A 20132-nucleotide genomic window follows, 5' to 3' on the forward strand; every position below is an offset into this window, starting at 1 on the left:
GTTGACAGATTTCACCCCACTGGTGTCTCAAAGGGGATGTTGACAGATTTTACCCTACTGGTATCTCATAGGGGAGGTTGACAGATTTTACCCTACTGGTGTCTCAAAGGGGAGGTTGACAGATTTTACCCTACTGGTGTCTCAAAGGGGAGGTTGACAGATTTTACCCTACTGGTGTCTCAAAGGGGAGGTTAACAGATTTTACCCTACTGACCTCTCAAAGGGGATGTTGACAGATTTCACCCCACTGGTGTCTCAAAGGGGATGTTGACAGATTTCACCCCACTGGTGTCTCAAAGGGGATGTTGACAGATTTTACCCTACTGGTGTCTCAAAGGGGATGTTGACAGATTTTATCCTACTGGTGTCTCAAAGGGGAGGTTGACAGATTTTACATTACTGGTGTCTCAAAGGGGAGGTTGACAGATTTCACCCTACTGGTCTCTCAAAGGGGATGTTAACAGATTTTACCCTACTGGTGTCTCAAAGGGGAGGTTGACAGATTTTACCCTACTGGTGTCTCAAAGGGGATGTTGACAGATTTCACCCCACTGGTGTCTCAAAGGGGAGGTTAACAGATTTTACCCTACTGGTGTCTCAAAGGGGAGGTTAACAGATTTTACCCTACTGGTGTCTCAAAGGGGAGGTTAACAGATTTTACCCTACTGGTGTCTCAAAGGGGAGGTTGACAGATTTCACCCCACTGGTGTCTCAAAGGGGATGTTGACAGATTTTACCCTACTGGTATCTCATAGGGGAGGTTGACAGATTTTACCCTACTGGTGTCTCAAAGGGGAGGTTGACAGATTTTACCCTACTGGTGTCTCAAAGGGGAGGTTGACAGATTTTACCCTACTGGTGTCTCAAAGGGGAGGTTGACAGATTTCACCCCACTGGTGTCTCAAAGGGGATGTTGACAGATTTCACCCTACTGGTATCTCATAGGGGAGGTTGACAGATTTCACCCTACTGGTGTCTCAAAGGGGAGGTTGACAGATTTCACCCTACTGGTCTCTCAAAGGGCATGTTGACAGATTTCACCCTACTGACCTCTCAAAGGGGAGGTTGACAGATTTCACCCTACTGACCTCTCAAAGGGGAGGTTGACAGATTTCACCCTGCTGGTGTTTCAAAGGGGAGGTTGACAGATTTCACCCTACTGGCCTCTCAAAGGGGAAGTTGACAGATTTCACCCTGCTGGTGTTTCAAAGGGGAGGTTGACAGATTTCACCCTATTGGCCTCTCAAAGGGGAGGTTGACAGATTTCACCCTACTTGACTGGACAGATTTCCTCTACTCAGATTGCCTTCAAGGACAGCTCGTCAAGGAGATGACCTTTAAGGACAGCCTGACCAGGCACTCAAAAAGAAAGCCAAATGAGGAACATCGCTTTTAAGGACAGCCCGACTAGGCAGATGGCTTGAGACTCATGTGACCTAGAAATTGATTTAAAAAAAAATTGTATGTGTACAGTACAATATTCTTCACTATTTTTTTGTTTACCTTATTTTATTCTCTATTTCTCAACTCAATTTCAAAATAAGTATGACATGGTTTTACTTTTTTTAGACTACACATATTTTCAATGTAGCAAAATGCTAAAGATATCAGTGATATACGACTATTATTACAGATCAACAGATGAAGCCCATATGCTACTGTGCACTGTTCTTTCGACTTGTGTAAAAGTCAGATATCTGTATAGATTGATGCTATCTAATTAAAACATTTCCAGAACACTGTCATCATATACATAACCACCACAATGAATTGAACAGTAAGGAGAGAAAATCTATTCTAAATTACACATAATAAAGTTCCAGTGATGATTATAGATGGGAGAAAACATGCCTGACCTACAACGATGAGACTATAATTGTACTGTCAGGTTTTCGGCCTGCTATTTGAACAATGTTGTTTATACAGCATCAGGTATTATCATTACTGCCAGCCCCCACCTCCCCCCTCCCCCTCCCCCCAAAAATGTATACTTTTGCCAAAACCTATGTGAAGCAAACTACCTAACGGGATGTGGGGGTCTTGGATAATACCAGACTAAAGGATATCCCAAGGATCAGCTAATACTACCAAAGGTTCAAAGGTCTGCATGTAATCGATGGAATGATGAAAGGTTTGTTTGTTTTCGACAGCATCATCCATTACAACAAAACACTTTCAGGATGGATGCCAAACCTTGATCTGTTTTCAATTACCTATTCCATACCACCACACCGATTCTACCTGTGTCCTTACAGATGTTAAAGTTCTCCGCCATTTATCATAATTCAAAAATTAGCTATTTGTGAATGGAAGTCTGAAAAACCCATTGAGAAATGATCATGTTTTAGCTAGATAATCTACATCTAATCAACCAGGAATTTATAGGTTTATTTTAGAATTTACTTTATCTGAAAAGTTTCTACACATACTTTTCAAGATTATTTAAATAATCTTTCAGTATTGAAACTTATCTCAATAACATTTAATTATCCATATTTAAATAATCTTTGAATATTTCAACATATTTAACTACTTATACCACATCTAGATTATCCTTTAGTTGTTGACCTTATTCAAATAATCTTTAAAATATTCCTTTTAGATAGCAAGGACTAGAATACTTTACAAAAAATAAAGATTTAATTGAGAGATATTGTATGTTTTACAAACATGGGACACAATGAACTATTCCAATATACCTTTTATAGTAGATATGAGTGATAGCTTTATGGTCAAACATGTCAGCTTGTGTGTAGGGTACACATAATATAATCATTTGTAAATCTGACTCATTCATCTCAACAGAAGACTTAATGACACATATAGACAGCGCACCATTTGTAGTTACATTTCCTACATGTTTTTGATGTTTCATGGAGATTTCAATTAATTTTAAATTAAAAGAAAATATTGGTTAGAATCATTTGTGTCATCAGTATGGTGTAATGTCACTGTGACTGGGTTTCTTATTTATGATCAATGGCATTTACATCCTGATCAATGCAAACTCTGTCTGGAAGATTACATAACCCCCAGATCATATTTATTCTGTATTATGTATTTTGTTGTTCTGTATAGACAGGTTTAACTGTGGTATTCAGTATAGACAGGTTTGACTGTGGTGCTCTGTATAGACAGGTTTGACTGTGGTGTTCAGTATAGACAGGTTTGACTGTGGAGTTCAGTATAGACAGGTTTGACTGGTGTTCTGTATAGACAGGTTTTACTGTGGTGTTCAGTATAGACAGGTTTGACTGTGGTGTTCATTATAGACAGGTTTGACTGTGGTGTTCTGTATAGACAGGTTTGATTGGTGTTCTGTATAGACAGGTTTGACTGGTGTTCAGTATAGATAGGTTTTACTGTGGTGTTCTGTATAGACAGGTTTTACTGTGGTGTTCAGTTTAGACAGGTTTTACTGTGGTGTTCAGTATAGACAGGTTTTACTGTGGTGTTCAGTATAGATAGGTTTTACTGTGGTGTTCTGTAGAGAGGTTTCACTATGATGATCTGTATAGACAGGTTTTACCATGGTGTTCAGTATAGGCAGGTTTTATTGTGGTGTTCTGTATAGACAGGTTGTACTATGATGTTCTGAATAGACCTTTTATAGTGGTGTTCTTTATAGACAGGGTTTACCATGGTGTTTAGTATAGACAGGTTTTACTCTGGTGTTCAGTATAGACAGGTTTTACTCTGGTGGTCTGTATAGACAGGTTTTACTCTGGTGGTCTGTATAGACAGGTTTTACTCTGGTGTTCTGTATAAAGAGGTTTTGCTATGATGTTCTGTATAGACAGATTTTACCATTATGTTTAGTATAGACAGGTTTTACCGTGGTGTTCAGTAGAGACAGGTTTTACCGTGGTGTTCTGTATAGACAGGTTTTACTGTGGTGTTCTGTATAGACAGTTTTTACTTTGGTGTTCTGTATAGTCAATCTTTACTGTGATGTTCAGTACTATAATACAAAATCTCAAATCGAGAAGTGAAGTATAAAGACTTACATAATTAGTATATATAATTTCATTTGACGTAGGTTTCAGCATTAATCATGCAGTACTGTAGTTTTCAGCGTCCTGGCAGTGTATTGGTTGATAAGTATATGTACGTAGGTAAAGAACTTAATGACTGAGACAGACAGAATCACCATAGCTGAATGCCTCCAGATAAACCAGGGGTTGAAGACGTGCAACATTTGACGCAATTCTTCCGCTTGCTGCACCTGCCGGAGACTCTCGTCCAATAGGATGTTTTTTCAGAAAAAACATAAGTACAACACATCTGCTGACAATATCTCCGTCATCTCGCTATTTCCTGTAGTAGAACAACCGCAGACTCTCAAAACTTTTGCATCTGGATTGTTTAAAAACTGGTGTGTGTAGTTTATACACACAGGAAAAATGATAAATGTGTGCATCTCTCAAACCACCCACTGTGCTGCAGAAGTTCATCTGATAATTTATTAATTAATCATTAGAGATTTCATTATATGGAATCTGTATTTATCACATGAACAGTAAAATATCCTTTTATCATGACAGATGCTACATAGAAATACTTAATCAATCATCTATCACCAATCTCAGAACTTTTTATAAAGATATGAAATTATCACAATAACAGAATTAGTCTAGATATCAACATATACGATTTAATAAGAACAGTATTTTTCAATAGCTGGCCTGATACTAACATTTGGATATTCAGGAATCATTTCTTTGGTCAGTAAACAGTTTAACTAAGTTTTCTCTAATCAGTAAACAGTGTAACTAGGTTTTCTCTAATCAGTAAACAGTGTAACTAGGTTTTCTCTAATCAGTAAACAGTGTAACTAGGTTTTCTCTAATCAGTAAACAGTGTAACTAGGTTTTCTCTAATCAGTAAACAGTTTAACTAAGTTTTCTCTAATCAGTAAATAGTGTAACTAGGTTTTCTCCAGTTAATTAACAGTCTAACTAGGTTTTCTCCAGTTAGTTAACAGTCTAACTAGGTTTTCTCCAGTTAGTTAACAGTCTAACTAGGTTTTCTCCAGTTAGTTAACAGTCTAACTAGGTTTTCTCCAGTTAGTAAACAGTCTAACTAGGTTTTCTCTAGTCAGGTAAGTTAAGGCAGACAGGTGTCTTACCCCTGAAATTAAGACAGACAAACAGGTGTCTTACCCCTGAAATTAAGTCAGACAGACAGGTGTCTTACCCCTGAAATTAAGACAGACAAACAGGTGTCTTACTCCTGAAATTAAGTCAGACAGAAAGGTGTCTTACCCCTGAAATTAAGTCAGACAGACAGGTGTCTTACCCCTGAAATTAAGTCAGACAGACAGGTGTCTTACCCCTGAAATTAAGACAGACAGACAGGTGTCTTACCCCTGAAATTAAGTCAGACAGACAGGTGTCTTACCCCTGAAATTAAGACAGACAGACAGGTGTCTTACCCCTGAAATTAAGTCAGACAGACAGGTGTCTTACCCCTGAAATTAAGTCAGACAGACAGGTGTCTTACCCCTGAAATTAAGACAGACAGACAGGTGTCTTACCCCTGAAATTAAGTCAGACAGACAGGTGTCTAACCCAGAAATAAAGACAGACAGATAGGTGTCTTACCCCTGAAATTAAGTCAGACAGACAGGTGTCCAACCCCAGAAGTAAAGGTAGACAAGTGTCTTACCCCCAAAGTTATGACAGACAGGTGTCTTACCCCTGAACTAATGGCAGACAGATGTCTAACCCCAGAAGTAAAGGTAAACAAGTGTCTTACCCCCAAAGTTATGACAGACAGATGTCTAACCCCTGGAGTTATTATAGACAGGCGTCTTACCCCTGAAGTTAATGTAAATAGGTGTCTAACCTCTGAAGTTAAGGCATACAGGTGTCTTGCTCTAGAGGTAAAGTTGGATAGATGTATAACCCCCTGAAGTTAAGACAGACAGGTGTCTTATCCCATAGTTAAGTCAGATAGATGTCTTATCCCTAAAGTTAAGGCAGACAAGTGTCTAACTCCCTAAGTTAAGATAACCAGGTATCTTGCACTTGAAATTTAGGTAGACAGGTGTCTAACCCCTGAAGTTAAGGTAGACAGGTGTCTAACCCCTGAAGTTAAGGTAGACAGGTGTCTATTCCCTGAAGTTAAGGAAGACAGGTGTCTATTCTCTGAAGTTAAGGTAGACAGGTGTCTAACCCCTGAAGTTAAGGAAGACAGGTGTCTAACCCCTGAAGTTAAGAAAGACAGGTGTCTAACCCCTGAAGTTAAGGAAGACATGTGTCTAACCCCTGAAGTTAAGGTAGACAGGTGTCTTACCCCTGAAGTTAAGGTAGACAGGTGTCTATTCCCTGAAGTTAAGGAAGACAGGTGTCTAACCCCTGAAGTTAAGGTAGACAGGTGTCTAGTCCCAAAGTCAAGGCAGACATATTTTATGTTCACACAGTAATCTATATTTCTGACACAGATGCAGGAATCAGTGTTTAACTATTTGTGCAGAAAGATATCAAGTTTCAATTAATAATAGACACCGGGAACATGATGGTTGGCTCAGTCCCTGAAGTGTTCAAAACACCATCTGCTATTTGTGTTGAAGTATACTCTATCTAGTGTACATCCTAGGAACTTTTTGTATTAACATCAGAAAAAGTCTGGAATGATGACTTTGTGAATACATCAGAAAAAGTGTGGAATGATGACTTTGTGAATACATCAGAAAAAGTCAGGAATGATGACTTTGTGAATACATCAGAAAAATTCTGGAACGATGACTTTGTGAATACATCAGAAAAAAGTGTGGAATGATGACTTTGTGAATACATCAGAAAAAGTCGGGAATGATGACTTTGTGAATACATCAGTAAAAGTGTGGAATGATGACTTTGTGAATACATCAGTAAAAGTGTGGAATGATGACTTTGTGAATACATCAGAAAAAGTGTGGAATGAAGACTTTGTGAATACATCAGTAAAGGTTAGGAATGATGACTTTGTGAATACATCAGAAAAAGTGTGGAATGATGACTTTGTGAATACATCAGTAAAAGTGTTGAATGATGACTTTGTGAATACATCAGAAAAAGTGTGGAATGATGACTTTGTGAATACATCAGTAAAAGTGTGGAATGAAGACATGAATGTTAATCAGCTAGTTATACACACAGGCCGTCTAGTCTTAATCAGCTAGTTATACACACAGGCCGTCTAGTCTTAATCAGCTAGTTATACACACAGGCTGTCTAGTCTTAATCAGCTAGTTATACACACAGGCTGTCTAGTCTTAATCAGCTAGTTATACACACAGGCTGTCTAGTCTTAATCAGCTAGTTATACACACAGGCTGTCTAGTCTTAATCAGCTAGTTATACACACAGGCTGTCTAGTCTTAATCAGCTAGTTATACACACAGGCGGTCTAGTCTTAATCAGCTAGTTATACACACAGGCTGTCTAGTCTTAATCAGCTAGTTATACACACAGGCTGTCTAGTCTTAATCAGCTAGTTATACACACAGGCTGTCTAGTCTTAATCAGCTAGTTATACACACAGGCTGTCTAGTCTTAATCAGCTAGTTATACACACAGGCTGTCTAGTCTTAATCAGCTAGTTATACACACAGGCTGTCTAGTCTTAATCAGCTAGTTATACACACAGGCGGTCTAGTCTTAATCAGCTAGTTATACACACAGGCTGTCTAGTCTTAATCAGCTAGTTATACACACAGGCGGTCTAGTCTTAATCAGCTAGTTATACACACAGGCTGTCTAGTCTTAATCAGCTAGTTATACACACAGGCTGTCTAGTCTTAATCAGCTAGTTATACACACAGGCTGTCTAGTCTTAATCAGCTAGTTATACACACAGGCGGTCTAGTCTTAATCAGCTAGTTATACACACAGGCGGTCTAGTCTTAATCAGCTAGTTATACACACAGGCGGTCTAGTCTTAATCAGCTAGTTATACACACAGGCTGTCTAGTCTTAATCAGCTAGTTATACACACAGGCTGTCTAGTCTTAATCAGCTAGTATACACACAGGCTGTCTAGTCTTAATCAGCTAGTTATACACACAGGCTGTCTAGTCTTAATCAGCTAGTTATACACACAGGCTGTCTAGTCTTAATCAGCTAGTTATACACACAGGCGGTCTAGTCTTAATCAGCTAGTTATACACACAGGCTGTCTAGTCTTAATGTACTGTAACAGTTTTAAAAATTATCAAGTCTTCCTCAAATGCCTGATAATACGCTGCCAGTATTTGTTCTTATCCAAGGTTGATTACCTATGCATGTTCATATGCATGTGCTGATAAAAAATATCCTGTAATCTTCTTGTTTATTACAGAGAACCTACACCATACAAATCTGCATGTAACATCAAGACAAAGGTTTTCTACTTCAAAAACATTATTACCTGAGGACATTCAGCAAAACTCATTTAAAATCCCCCCCCCCCCAACACCATCCCATCCTCCCTTGGCCTTTTAATACGTCATTCTGTTGTGTATTTATGTATAATATGTGCTATAATCATTTAAATTTAAATTTGTTAATTCACACTTGTTCCAGGCTCAAACAGGCAAAAATGATACATTTGCGTTTCAATGTGTAAACTTGACGCTGACAAGTCTTTTTCAGACATTATATAGCTGATCAATCTATTAAATGTGGTATAAAATGTTTTTTACCTCAACTTTCAACCTTAACACACAACAAACAAGACTTTTCTTATCAAACTAAACAAATCTAGTAGATTCAGTTATATGTTACATTCTAAATTATTATTTTACACAGCATTTATTTTTATATATATTTTTTTTTTTTTTTTTTTTGAATTTGAAAAATAGTCTTTATATAGGAATATTACTTGTATCTGAAGATTACACCTCACTGACATTTTTTTTTTTTTTTTTTTGTGTGTTTTTAGGGCAAATTTGGTGCATTTTTTCCATTCTCTCCTATCAACCTTGATTTCTGTGGAAAACAAGGTTATAAATGTAAATGATTTAACTGTACACTTTTCTAGTGATTGTATGTGTTACGCTAAATCACATAGCCGATCTGGTTAATCCTTAATCATCTAAATACACAGATGTCTACTAGGGCGCCAACATTACCTTTAGCCAAGACGCATACAACTTTTTCCCATCTATATTATGAAATATGTTTGAAATCGTGAGTTGCTAGTTAGATATTTTTGGAAGTTTAATTCAGATGGAATTAAAATCATGGTAGGCCTGCTTGTAAGCCTAATGACTGGCAGTGAATTGGTGGAGAACCATCGTATAGGCTGGCTGTCATCCACCGCTCCAGACGCTGAGAAATCTGTACTGGGGAATACTGTCTCACCGTATCTAACATAATTGATGCCCCTGGTTGTTAAATTCCCCACTACGGAGATGGAGTCATTCAATACCTCTTTATTTTCAGATTAGAAACTTAGCAGGAACCCCACACAGTTCTTGTTGCTTATAAAACTTCATTCATAAACTCCTCCTACATTTCTGGAGTTTTAATCAACTTCATCATGAGGCCAATATAATTCCTTGTATCATGAACTTGTACATCGTTGATGTGATTTTTTCTGTTTGTTTACTTAACATAAACTGTTCATCAATGAAACATAACAAAATTAAATTGAAATTAAAATTCTAGAAGGGCAATTATTTTAATGGATCGCTTCAGTTTGGGAAAAAAATTGTGCAAATAAAAGCATCAATTTGTCATATATTTAAATTTTAACCAAGTGAATCTTTGTTCTTTGATGACAGCTGTTGAATCACTCATAAGCTCAATAACACCGTGACAAGAATATGTTCATCAGATCAGAGATAAAAAGATTTGAAGTCTTAACAAACACTTGTCTGTATTGCTATACTGAAAACACTAATTTTGAGAATATCTTAAAGAAAAATTAAAAAAAAAAATGATTAAAAAATGACGCAGAGAAAAACTTTTAATTCAAAATCTGAATAAGCCATTAAAAGCTCAAAGTTTTGTGTAAATGCTATGTAGGTTTAAGCCCTGGGTCTTGATTTAGCTGAATACGGTATCTGTTTACAGACAGTTTGAAATGAAGCGATTACTTCTTATTTTAATTGAAGTGATAGAAAACTCATAACTTTAACTTTACATAAAAGGAACCTATGCATTGATGCACAGAATTAATTAGGGATAAATTTCACAACATGGATTTCGTAAAATATAAATCTTTAGATAACACCTAGGTCATAAGATAATCTCCATTGCAGACAATATTTTTGAACTAGTCAATTTTCAAATCAGAGAAGTTTAAAAAAAGAGTATATATGGAGACAACCCCAATTGTAGATCTGTGTTAGTGTCGCTCTGTAAGTCTTTGATGTACAGCTGAATTTGTAGACCATCCAAGTCACCATTTATCTTTAAATTCCAGCCAGCTTGAGAACATCTCTTTGGTGTATCATCAATCAATAAAAACTTCATCTTCATTGATGTTGATAAATAAACCCAGCAAAAAACACATTTTTTATTACTTATTTTGGATGAGTTCATAAATAAACACTTAATAAAGATTATTTTTTTACACTTCTCCACAAGAAGGCCTAAGGGAAGTAACTCCATCAATCCAGACAATCAAAAATTGTCCATCTCTTTATGGCTTTATACACATATGTACATGTAAGAATTTAAATGAATAATCCTTGTTGATAGCATAAAACAAGACTGTTGAATTTAATAATACAAACTAATTGTTGCTGAACTACAATTTACAAAACTTTCCTTTATAGTTGACAACAAAAGAAAAATAGATCAAGTGTAGGTACGGCAGTATCAACAAGTATCAATATCTAAGGGTAAGCCAGTGTATACCATAAATCGATCAACAAAATTCTTAAGAGTCTTGATAAGTAACAGTCATATTTAATGATTGGAGTGAATTAAGTATATTTGTCATCAATCACTGGGGTTGGTTATAGTATATAAGCCATCACTGATTGGGGTGAATTAAGTATATGTTATCAATTACTGGGGTTGGTTATAGTATATAAGCCATCAATGATTGGGGTGAATTAAGTATATGTTATCAATTACTGGGGTTGATTTTAGCATATAAGCCATTAATGATTGGGTGAATAACCAAGTATTATGTTAATGACATAACACAGCAATCTAAAGATACAAACTTAGCAACATTGTTACATCAATCCCCACCCCCTACTAAAATAAATAAATAAAAGAATTTTGAGACAAGGAACTTCGTTAAATGATCCGAATCATTCTGTGGTCCCCTTTCTCTAAGCAATTTCTTCATACGTTATGTTATAGGCCTAATAATTCTATCTAACAAATGGATGCAAGATAACAAGGTTAATTGTGTTTAGCTCAAAAAAATGTCTGACTTACCTAGATATGTGCTACAGATATATTCCGCTATTTGGTTTCCTGACTTGCTAGACTCTGCAAAATGACTCAATTCTCGATTCAACATCCGTTTAAACTGTGAAGAGTAAAACAATACGGTGTATTAAGGACACTTTTAAAAACAACAATATCAACTCTTAGTTATTAGTATACAATTAACTAACTAAAGTAAACAAATAGAGGCAATATGTAGTTCATCTCCTGTGTCATGATACTAGTCAATCATATATAGATATGGTTAAGTACGATAATCTTGGCCATTACCATGCATGTTTTAACAAGAGCCCAAAGGGCCTGTATCGCTCACCTGGTTTATTTAAGCAAACATTAAACTAATGTTTATGTTCCATTTGCTAATAACTTTATTTGTTGATGTATGATTATGTTGTGGGGATCTCAAATGTTTCAAAGATATAACCCAGAAACAAAGTCAAGATTCAACATGATTGTATTTAAAGAAACTATTAGTCCCTTTGGGTGGGGAAAGACCCCTGGGCCTATTTTCACATCAGGATTGTGTTCATCTCTTGATGCCCAGCAAGGCTATGTATGGTTATGGGGTGGGGATTCGAATGGTTTCAAAGATAAAACAAAAGAAATAGCTAGGTCTTCAGGGGTGGGGAAAGACCCCAGACCCAGGGGATTGGGGTGGGGGTGGAGGGAGTGTCACTTCCATTATTTGTATAAATTTGAATCCCAGCCTCCTGGGGATGTTACTAGTAAAATATCCATGTCACACATTGCTTAGTTCCAGAGAAGAAGTCATTAATATCAATTTTGCCATATGGAACCCTTTTGGCCATTTGTACAATTTTGAGTCCCTACCCCATAAGGATGCTACCAAACAAGAGGCCCATGGGGCCTGCATCGCTCACCTAGTTGGATTCTACCAAATGTCAAAATAGTGTTCATTGTTCAATTCATTTTATTTGTCAACCTCAAATAATGCATAATATGCTTAAAGTATGGGGATCCCAACTGCTTTAAAGAAATGACGAAGTCCAGACTTTCTAAGTTTACAACATGCATTCATAACTCTATGACTAGTAGTGATTTAAAGGAATTTATTTCCCCTATGGGGCCCTACAACTTTGGCCAAAGTCATCATTAAATGTAAAATCTATTTTGCTAAATTGGGTTCAAATCCATTCATAACTTAATGACAAGTAGCAATTTAGAGGAATTACCTCTATTTCCCCTATTGGGCCCCACCCCTTTGGCCCCTCGGGGGTCAGAGTCACCATTTATGCAAAATCTGTTCCCCTTCCCCCAAGGATGTTTCTAACTAAATTGGGTTCAAATCCATTCATAACTTTATGACTAGTAGCAATTTAAACGAATAACCTCTATTTCCCCTATTGGGCCCCGCCACTTTGGCCCCTCCGCGGTCAGTCACCATTTATGCAATATCTGTTCCCCTTCCCCCAAGGATGTTCCTGACTAAATTGGGTTCAAATCCATTCATAACTTTATGACTAGTAGCGATTTAAAGGAATTGCCTCAATTTCCCCTATTGGGCCCCGCCTCTCCAGCCCCTTACGGGTCAGAGACACCATTCATGCAAATTCTGATCCCCTTCTGCCAAGGATGTTTCTGACCAAATTAAGTTCAAATCCATTCATAACTTTATGACTAGTAGCGATTTAAAGGAATTGCCTCAATTTCCCCTATTGGGCCCCGCCCCTTTGGCCCCTTGGGTGTCAGAGTCACCATTTATGCAATATCTGTTCCCCTTCTGCCAAGGATCTTTCTGACTAAATAGGGTTCAAATTCATTCATTACTTTATGACAAGTAGCGATTTAAAGGCATTACCTCTATTTCCCCTATTGGGCCCCGCCCCATTGGCCCCTCGGGGGTCAGAGTCACCATTTATACAATATCTGTTCCCCTTCCCCTAAGGATGTTCCTGACTAAATTGGGTTCAAATCCATTCATAACTTATGACAAGTAGCGATTTAAAGGAATTGCCTCAATTTCCCCTATTGGGCCACGCCCCTCTGGCCCCTTAGGGGTCAGAGTCACCATTTATGCAAAATCTGTTCCCCTTTCACCAAGGATGTTTCTGACTAAATTGGGTTCAAATCCATTCATAACTTTATGACTAGTAGCGATTTAAAGGCATTACCTCTATTTCCCATATTGGGCCCCGCCCCTTTCTCCCCTTGGGGGTCAGAGTCACCATTATGCAATATCTGTTTCCCTTCCCCCAAGGATCTTTCTGACTAAATAGGGTTCAAATTCATTCATAACTTTATGACTAGTAGCGATTTAAATGAATTACCTCTATTTCCCCTATTTGGCCCCACCCTTTGGCCCCTTGGGGGTCAGAGTCACCATTTATGCAAAATCTGTTCCCCTTCCCCCAAGAATGTTTCTGACTAAATTGGGTTCAAATCCATTCATAACTTTATGACAAGTAGCGATTTAAAGGTATTACCTCTATTTCCCCTATTGGGCCCCGCCCCATTGGCCCCTCAGGGGTCAGAGTCACCATTTATGCAAAATCTGTTTCCCTTCCCCTAAGGATGTTCCTGACTAAATTGGGTTCAAATCCATTCATAACTTTATGACTAGTAGCGATTTAAAGGAATTGCCTTAATTTCCCCTATTGGGCCACGCCCCTCCGGCCCCTTAGGGGTCAGAGTCACCAATTATGCAAAATCTGATCCCCTTCTGCCAAGGATGTTTCTGGTCAAATTTGGTCAAAATCCAATAAGAACTTTTTTAGTAGCGATTTGAAGCAAATTTTGACGGACGACGGATGGACGACGGACGACGGACGACAGACGACAGACGCTGCGCCATGACATAAGCTCACCGGACCTTCGGTCCAGGTGAGCTAACAAAATGAGCGATGAACATAACTTAGTTTCAGGGAAACCATTTATATATCTTTAGCCAAATTGAACCCTTTCAGACCCAGCCCTCAGTCCCCTGGGGGTCAGCTGGATCATGTATAGTTTTTTGAAGAGTATTTGATTCTACCTTATTTGGGTTTTGAGATTTTTAAAATTTCAGTCAATTTGACCCCTTTTGGCCACGTCCTCAGTCCGCTGGGGGGTGGGAACGTGGGTTGGGAACCATATAACTCACATGTTTGGTTGACCTTTGGTCATGAAATGTTTCTACAAAATTTCATTAAAATTGGTTCAGGGGTTTAAGAAGTCAAAAAATATAAATTGCTTACAGAACCATGATGGAAGACGCACGGTGCATAACGACGCACAAAAGGCGATTTGAAAAGGTCATTTGCGTCTATGCCTCAGGTGACCTAGTAAAGTTGATTAAGATAATTATCTAAAACAAACATTCAGGTGATCCAGATATATCTAAATGACCACATAGTCACCCATAACAAGTATTCAGGTGATCCAGTATAGCTCAAAGACCACATGGTCACCTATAACAAACATTCAGGTGATCCAGGTATATCTCAAAGACCACATGGTCACCTATAACAAACATTCAGGTGATCCAGATATATCGCAAAGACCACATGGTCACCTATAACAAACATTCAGGTGATCCAGGTATATCTTAAAGACCACATAGTCACCTATAACAAACATTCAGGTGATCCAGGTATATCGCAAAGACCACATAGTCACCTATAACAAACATTCAGGTGATCCAGATATAGCTCAAAGACCACATGGTCACCTATAACAAACATTCAGGTGATCCAGATATAGCTCAAAGACCACATGGTCACCTATATCAAACATTCAGGTGACTCTCATTATACATTCTTAAACTTTATCATTTCTTTAGAACTGAATCTATCACCCAGGAATAAGATTATATAAGATGTTATGAATTGCAGATATAAAGTATCATTTGTGATGGTATACCTTTAGTAACTTCTCAAACCTACCTTGCTAGACGCCATGTCACTAACTGACCGATGAGTTTGGATGGTTTCTAACTGGTCAAGACACCAGTCTAGCTCTTCTAAGGTATCCATGGCCAGTTTGGTGTAGTTCTCATCTGGAAATAAATCACACATATTATTAAATTGATATTTTATTCAATATCACAATTCTCATTGTATCATTGTATTAAAATGATATACTGAAGAGTTCAAGTAATAGCTAGAGCCAACTCCATTCGTTCTGTTTGGGTGGGTTCCTTCGCCCCTTAGCTGGATTCCCAATTGTATGCAGGGATAACTAGGGTTTAACTATTGTATGACTGGCCCTCTCCTGTTTTTTTTTTGGTTTTTTTTAGTGAAATTTTCCTGGTAGACAAACTGGAGTATAACTATTGTATGACTGGCCCTCTCCTGTTTTAATGGAAATATGCTAAATACAGAGGGTCGACTCGGACCACATGGTGGCAGAAGGCAAAAAAATACATGTTCAATTAGATGATATTTTGATTCAAGTGATAAAATAATGCTCAAAATTCCTTTTCTTATTAGTATATATATATATTATGAATTTTTTCAAGTTTAATAAAATCTCGTAAAAGAGACCTGCATGGATAATACAAGATATCAAATAATAACGGCACGTTTATTTCCTCTTATGTAATTCATACAATACAACAAAAGTTGGAGCCCCTGTATCCTGTACGAATTAGTTTGAAGAGAGAGTATATATAGAAGTGGTTACATACACCAAGGATCCTATATCACGGTTACTGATTTATCTCCGTCCTCATTCCAAATGATGAGTGCAATTTACTTTTTACTGTTCATGAGTCATAAAATTTGTCACGAAATTCAGAGAATCATTAGAGATAAGCGATGCATTGTAATTGTAACATAAAGTGTGACGATCCGTATGTCAAAATTATGATATGTCAAGAGTACTTCTTCTTTTTATTTCGATCTGCGACGATCAGTAAACAAGAATTCATGCATAAACAAAAAACAATATTTAAAAGAAATGTTATATGTGACACTGTCAGATCATTTCTGCAGACTTCACATGATAATGAATACCAAGCTGTCTTAAATAAATCAGACGAATGAGTTCGCCGATACATCTGAGCGAGCTACACATTGACAGCTATCATTTCACTGGTGCTAATGAACGAGAGGCAGAATCGAAGACGAAGACAATCACCAAAGGATAAGTTATGGAATTAGTCGTAAGCTGTGCATGGCGGCTAGGTATACGTGGGGAAGGATCACCATAATATTGATCCACAGAGACCTTCATGGTACCATCAGAAATGAAGCAGCCGCGTTGATTTTCACACAACAACCAGTTTCTCTTATCAAGAGAAATATTCACTAACGAGTAATAATAAAGTTGGGCAGTCCTCTTATGTCGCTGTATATAACCACCTCAACCTAACACAGGCATATTGAATAGCTTTACCCACCCTGAACCTTACACAAGCATATTCAATAACTTTACCTACCCTCAACCTAGCATATACACTGGACCTACTGTTGAGGGTATACTATACACTAAACCTACCATTGAGGGTATCCTATACACTAAACCTATTGTTGAGGGTATCCTATACACTAGACCTACTGTTGAGGGTACCCTATACACTGGACCTACTGTTGAGGGTATCCTATACACTAGACCTACTGTTGAGGGTATCCTATACACTAGACCTACTGTTGAGGGTATCCTATACACTAGACCTACCGTTGAGGGTATCCTATACACTAGACCTACCGTTGAGGGTATCCTATACACTAGACCTACCGTTGAGGGTATCCTATACACTAGACCTACGTTGAGGGTATCCTATACACTAGACCTACCGTTGAGGGTATCCTATACACTAGACCTACCGTTGAGGGTATCCTATACACTAGACCTACCGTTGAGGGTATCCTATACACTAGACCTACCGTTGAGGGTATCCTATACACTAGACCTACCGTTGAGGGTATCCTATACACTAGACCTACTGTTGAGGGTATCCTATACACTAGACCTACCGTTGAGGGTATCCTATACACTAGACCTACCGTTGAGGGTATCCTATACACTAGACCTACCGTTGAGGGTATCCTATACACTAGACCTACCGTTGAGGGTATCCTATACACTAGACCTACCGTTGAGGGTATCCTATACACTAGACCTACCGTTGAGGGTATCCTATACACTAGACCTACCGTTGAGGGTATCCTATACACTAGACCTACCGTTGAGGTATCCTTTACACTAGACCTACCGTTGAGGGTATCCTATACACTAGACCTACCGTTGAGGGTATCCTATACACTAGACCTACCGTTGAGGGTATCCTATACACTAGACCTACCGTTGAGGGTATCCTATACACTAGACCTACCGTTGAGGGTATCCTATACACTAGACCTACCGTTGAGGGTATCCTATACACTAGACCTACCGTTGAGGGTATCCTATACACTAGACCTATTGTTGAGGGTATCTGATACACTAGAACTATTGTTGTACTGTTGCAATATGCACAAGTAAGGACTAAGGGGAACTTACATATGAAATTTGAGAAAGATTCTTTAGCACTTTCTGAGAAATAGTTATAACAAGAATTGTTTAATAAGGGAAGAATGAAAGAAGAAGGGCGATTTGAATAGCCCATCATCAGATGGTAGGCTAAGAATTAACATTACAGCCAATATGAGAAAAAAGTCTGAAATCAGACTTTAATCTTAAAATTCTCATGCCTGTTGAGTAGAAAATTTTTGAAATTTTAGTGAATTTGACCCCTCTTTGACCTACCCCTCATGCCCTTTGGAGTTGGGAACCATATTATTCACAATATTGGTTAAATTTTTGCCATGGAGGGTTTCTGCAAAATTTCATTAAAATTTGTGCATAGGTGCTAGGACTAAAATGTAAATTGTCTATAGATGGACAATACACGATGCATGATAGCCAATGAAAGGTCATTAGTTTAGGTCACCTTTTTTTTAGCATGCTTAGGTCATCCTCAAGTGTAATAAACCAGAATCACAGCGAGATAACAATGGAACAGATTCATCATACCATGAGTGTTGATGAGACTAAGGCCATACCTGTATACCAGTCAATGGTACAGGTAACATAAACTAATACATGTCTGGGATATTGCTACTTTACTATCAAGCAGTAATACTGACACACAGTTGTTAAATACTGACACACAGTTGTAATACGGACACACAGTTGTAATACGGACACACAGTTGTAATACGGACACACAGTTGTAATACGGACACACAGTTGTAATACCGACACACAGTTGTAATACCGACACACAGTTGTAATACGGACACATAGTTGTAATACTGACACACAGTTGTAATACCGACACACATTTGTAATACGGACACACAGTTGTAATACCGACACACAGTTGTTAAACACTGACACACAGTTGTAATACGGACACACAGTTGTAATACGGACACACAGTTGTAATACTGACACACAGTTGTAATACGGACACACAGTTGTAATACGGACACACAGTTGTAATACGGACACACAGTTGTAATACGGACGCACAGTTGTAATACCGACACACAGTTGTAATACTGACACACAGTTGTAATACGGACACACAGTTGTAATACTGACACACAGTTGTAATACGGACACACAGTCGTAATACGGACACACAGTTGTAATACCGACACACAGTTGTAATACCGACACACAGTTGTAATACTGACACACAGTTGTAATACGGACACACAGTTGTAATACGGACACACAGTTGTAATACCGACACACAGTTGTAATACGGACACACAGTTGTAATACCGACACACATCTGTAATACCGACACACAGTTGTAATAGTGTCACTTACCTGCCAGTTTGTTGTTCTGGGAAGAGTTTTGACAGTTGGTTTGGGACGTTTTATTATGAGCATTGTGTGGACTGTTACTTGTAGCGGCACTGCCTCTCGTCCTGAAATGAGAACACACTCATGTATTATAAATGACAGAGAGAAGAAACTATCATCCAAAACTTGTTTAGTGTTCACCTCGAATAAAGAAACTAGGATTCAAATTCAAAATAATGCCAACTTAACAAGCCTACTTTTTTCCAGGAAAGAAGAGATCTTCACTTAAAGTATGTTATAAAGTTTTTTATCTCAAAGATCTACCAATACAACAATCTCCAGTAACTTGACACAATTAAGACTCTCTGTTCCAGAAAAATGTAAAAACTACTTCCTCAAAAATATTTTGGTACTTTTCTTCTGTAACTTTTACTGCAAGTGTTCCTAGTACAATATATGGTTTTATGGAGAGCATACCTGTTGGTTGAATAGTCAGTAAAGTGTTTAATTTGATTTTAATGACTACTATAATTGTTATAACAACAACTGTCCAGTATGAGGTTTTTCATATGTTATACTTTATCACCTGCCTATAAGTTTTATTTTGCTATTCATCTCAATAGGCAGATGTATTAAAGTAATGTCTGGCTATAAGGCCATGACTGCTGGCACAGGCGTCTACTTCTGGTTAGTATTAACAGCAGAAAAAATATTAGCCCCTACTCCTACTATATCAACAAGGTGTCACACTCGAAATGGGGGTTGAGCTTCGATTCACTTTGAATTCAAGTTCAATCTGATTAAAATATCAAATGCACATAAACTTCAGTAACGTACCTTGATTTAGAATCTTTAAATATCAACGCATGTTATTCTTTAGTCGTATGACAATGATTAAAGATGAGAAGACGGATCAAAAGCGATCCTGATAGCCGACGATGCATCGACTGTGAAACCGAAGTAGTCTGTATACTTTGGAGTGGTATGTAGTAGGGGGGGGGGGGGGGGGGGGGGGGCAAT

General features: G+C 37.9%; 1 protein-coding gene across 6 annotated transcripts in view; it reads right to left on the reverse strand.

Annotated features, from left to right (window-relative positions):
* LOC117325438 (cAMP-specific 3',5'-cyclic phosphodiesterase 4C-like) overlaps positions 1-20132 on the reverse strand; it is a 343137-nt gene that overhangs the window by 34537 nt on the left and 288468 nt on the right. For all 6 annotated transcript variants that reach the window (XM_033881644.1, XM_033881646.1, XM_033881648.1 and 3 more), the window contains 3 exons: positions 19137-19237; positions 15257-15369; positions 11364-11457 (listed from right to left, as the gene is read on the reverse strand). In XM_033881644.1, coding sequence (XP_033737535.1) covers positions 11364-11457; positions 15257-15369; positions 19137-19237 — 308 coding nt within the window. The remainder of the gene's footprint in view (positions 1-11363; positions 11458-15256; positions 15370-19136; positions 19238-20132) is intronic.

This window comes from Pecten maximus, chromosome 4 (assembly GCF_902652985.1).
Source record: "Pecten maximus chromosome 4, xPecMax1.1, whole genome shotgun sequence".
In the NCBI taxonomy this organism is placed as follows: Eukaryota; Metazoa; Mollusca; class Bivalvia; order Pectinida; family Pectinidae; genus Pecten; species Pecten maximus.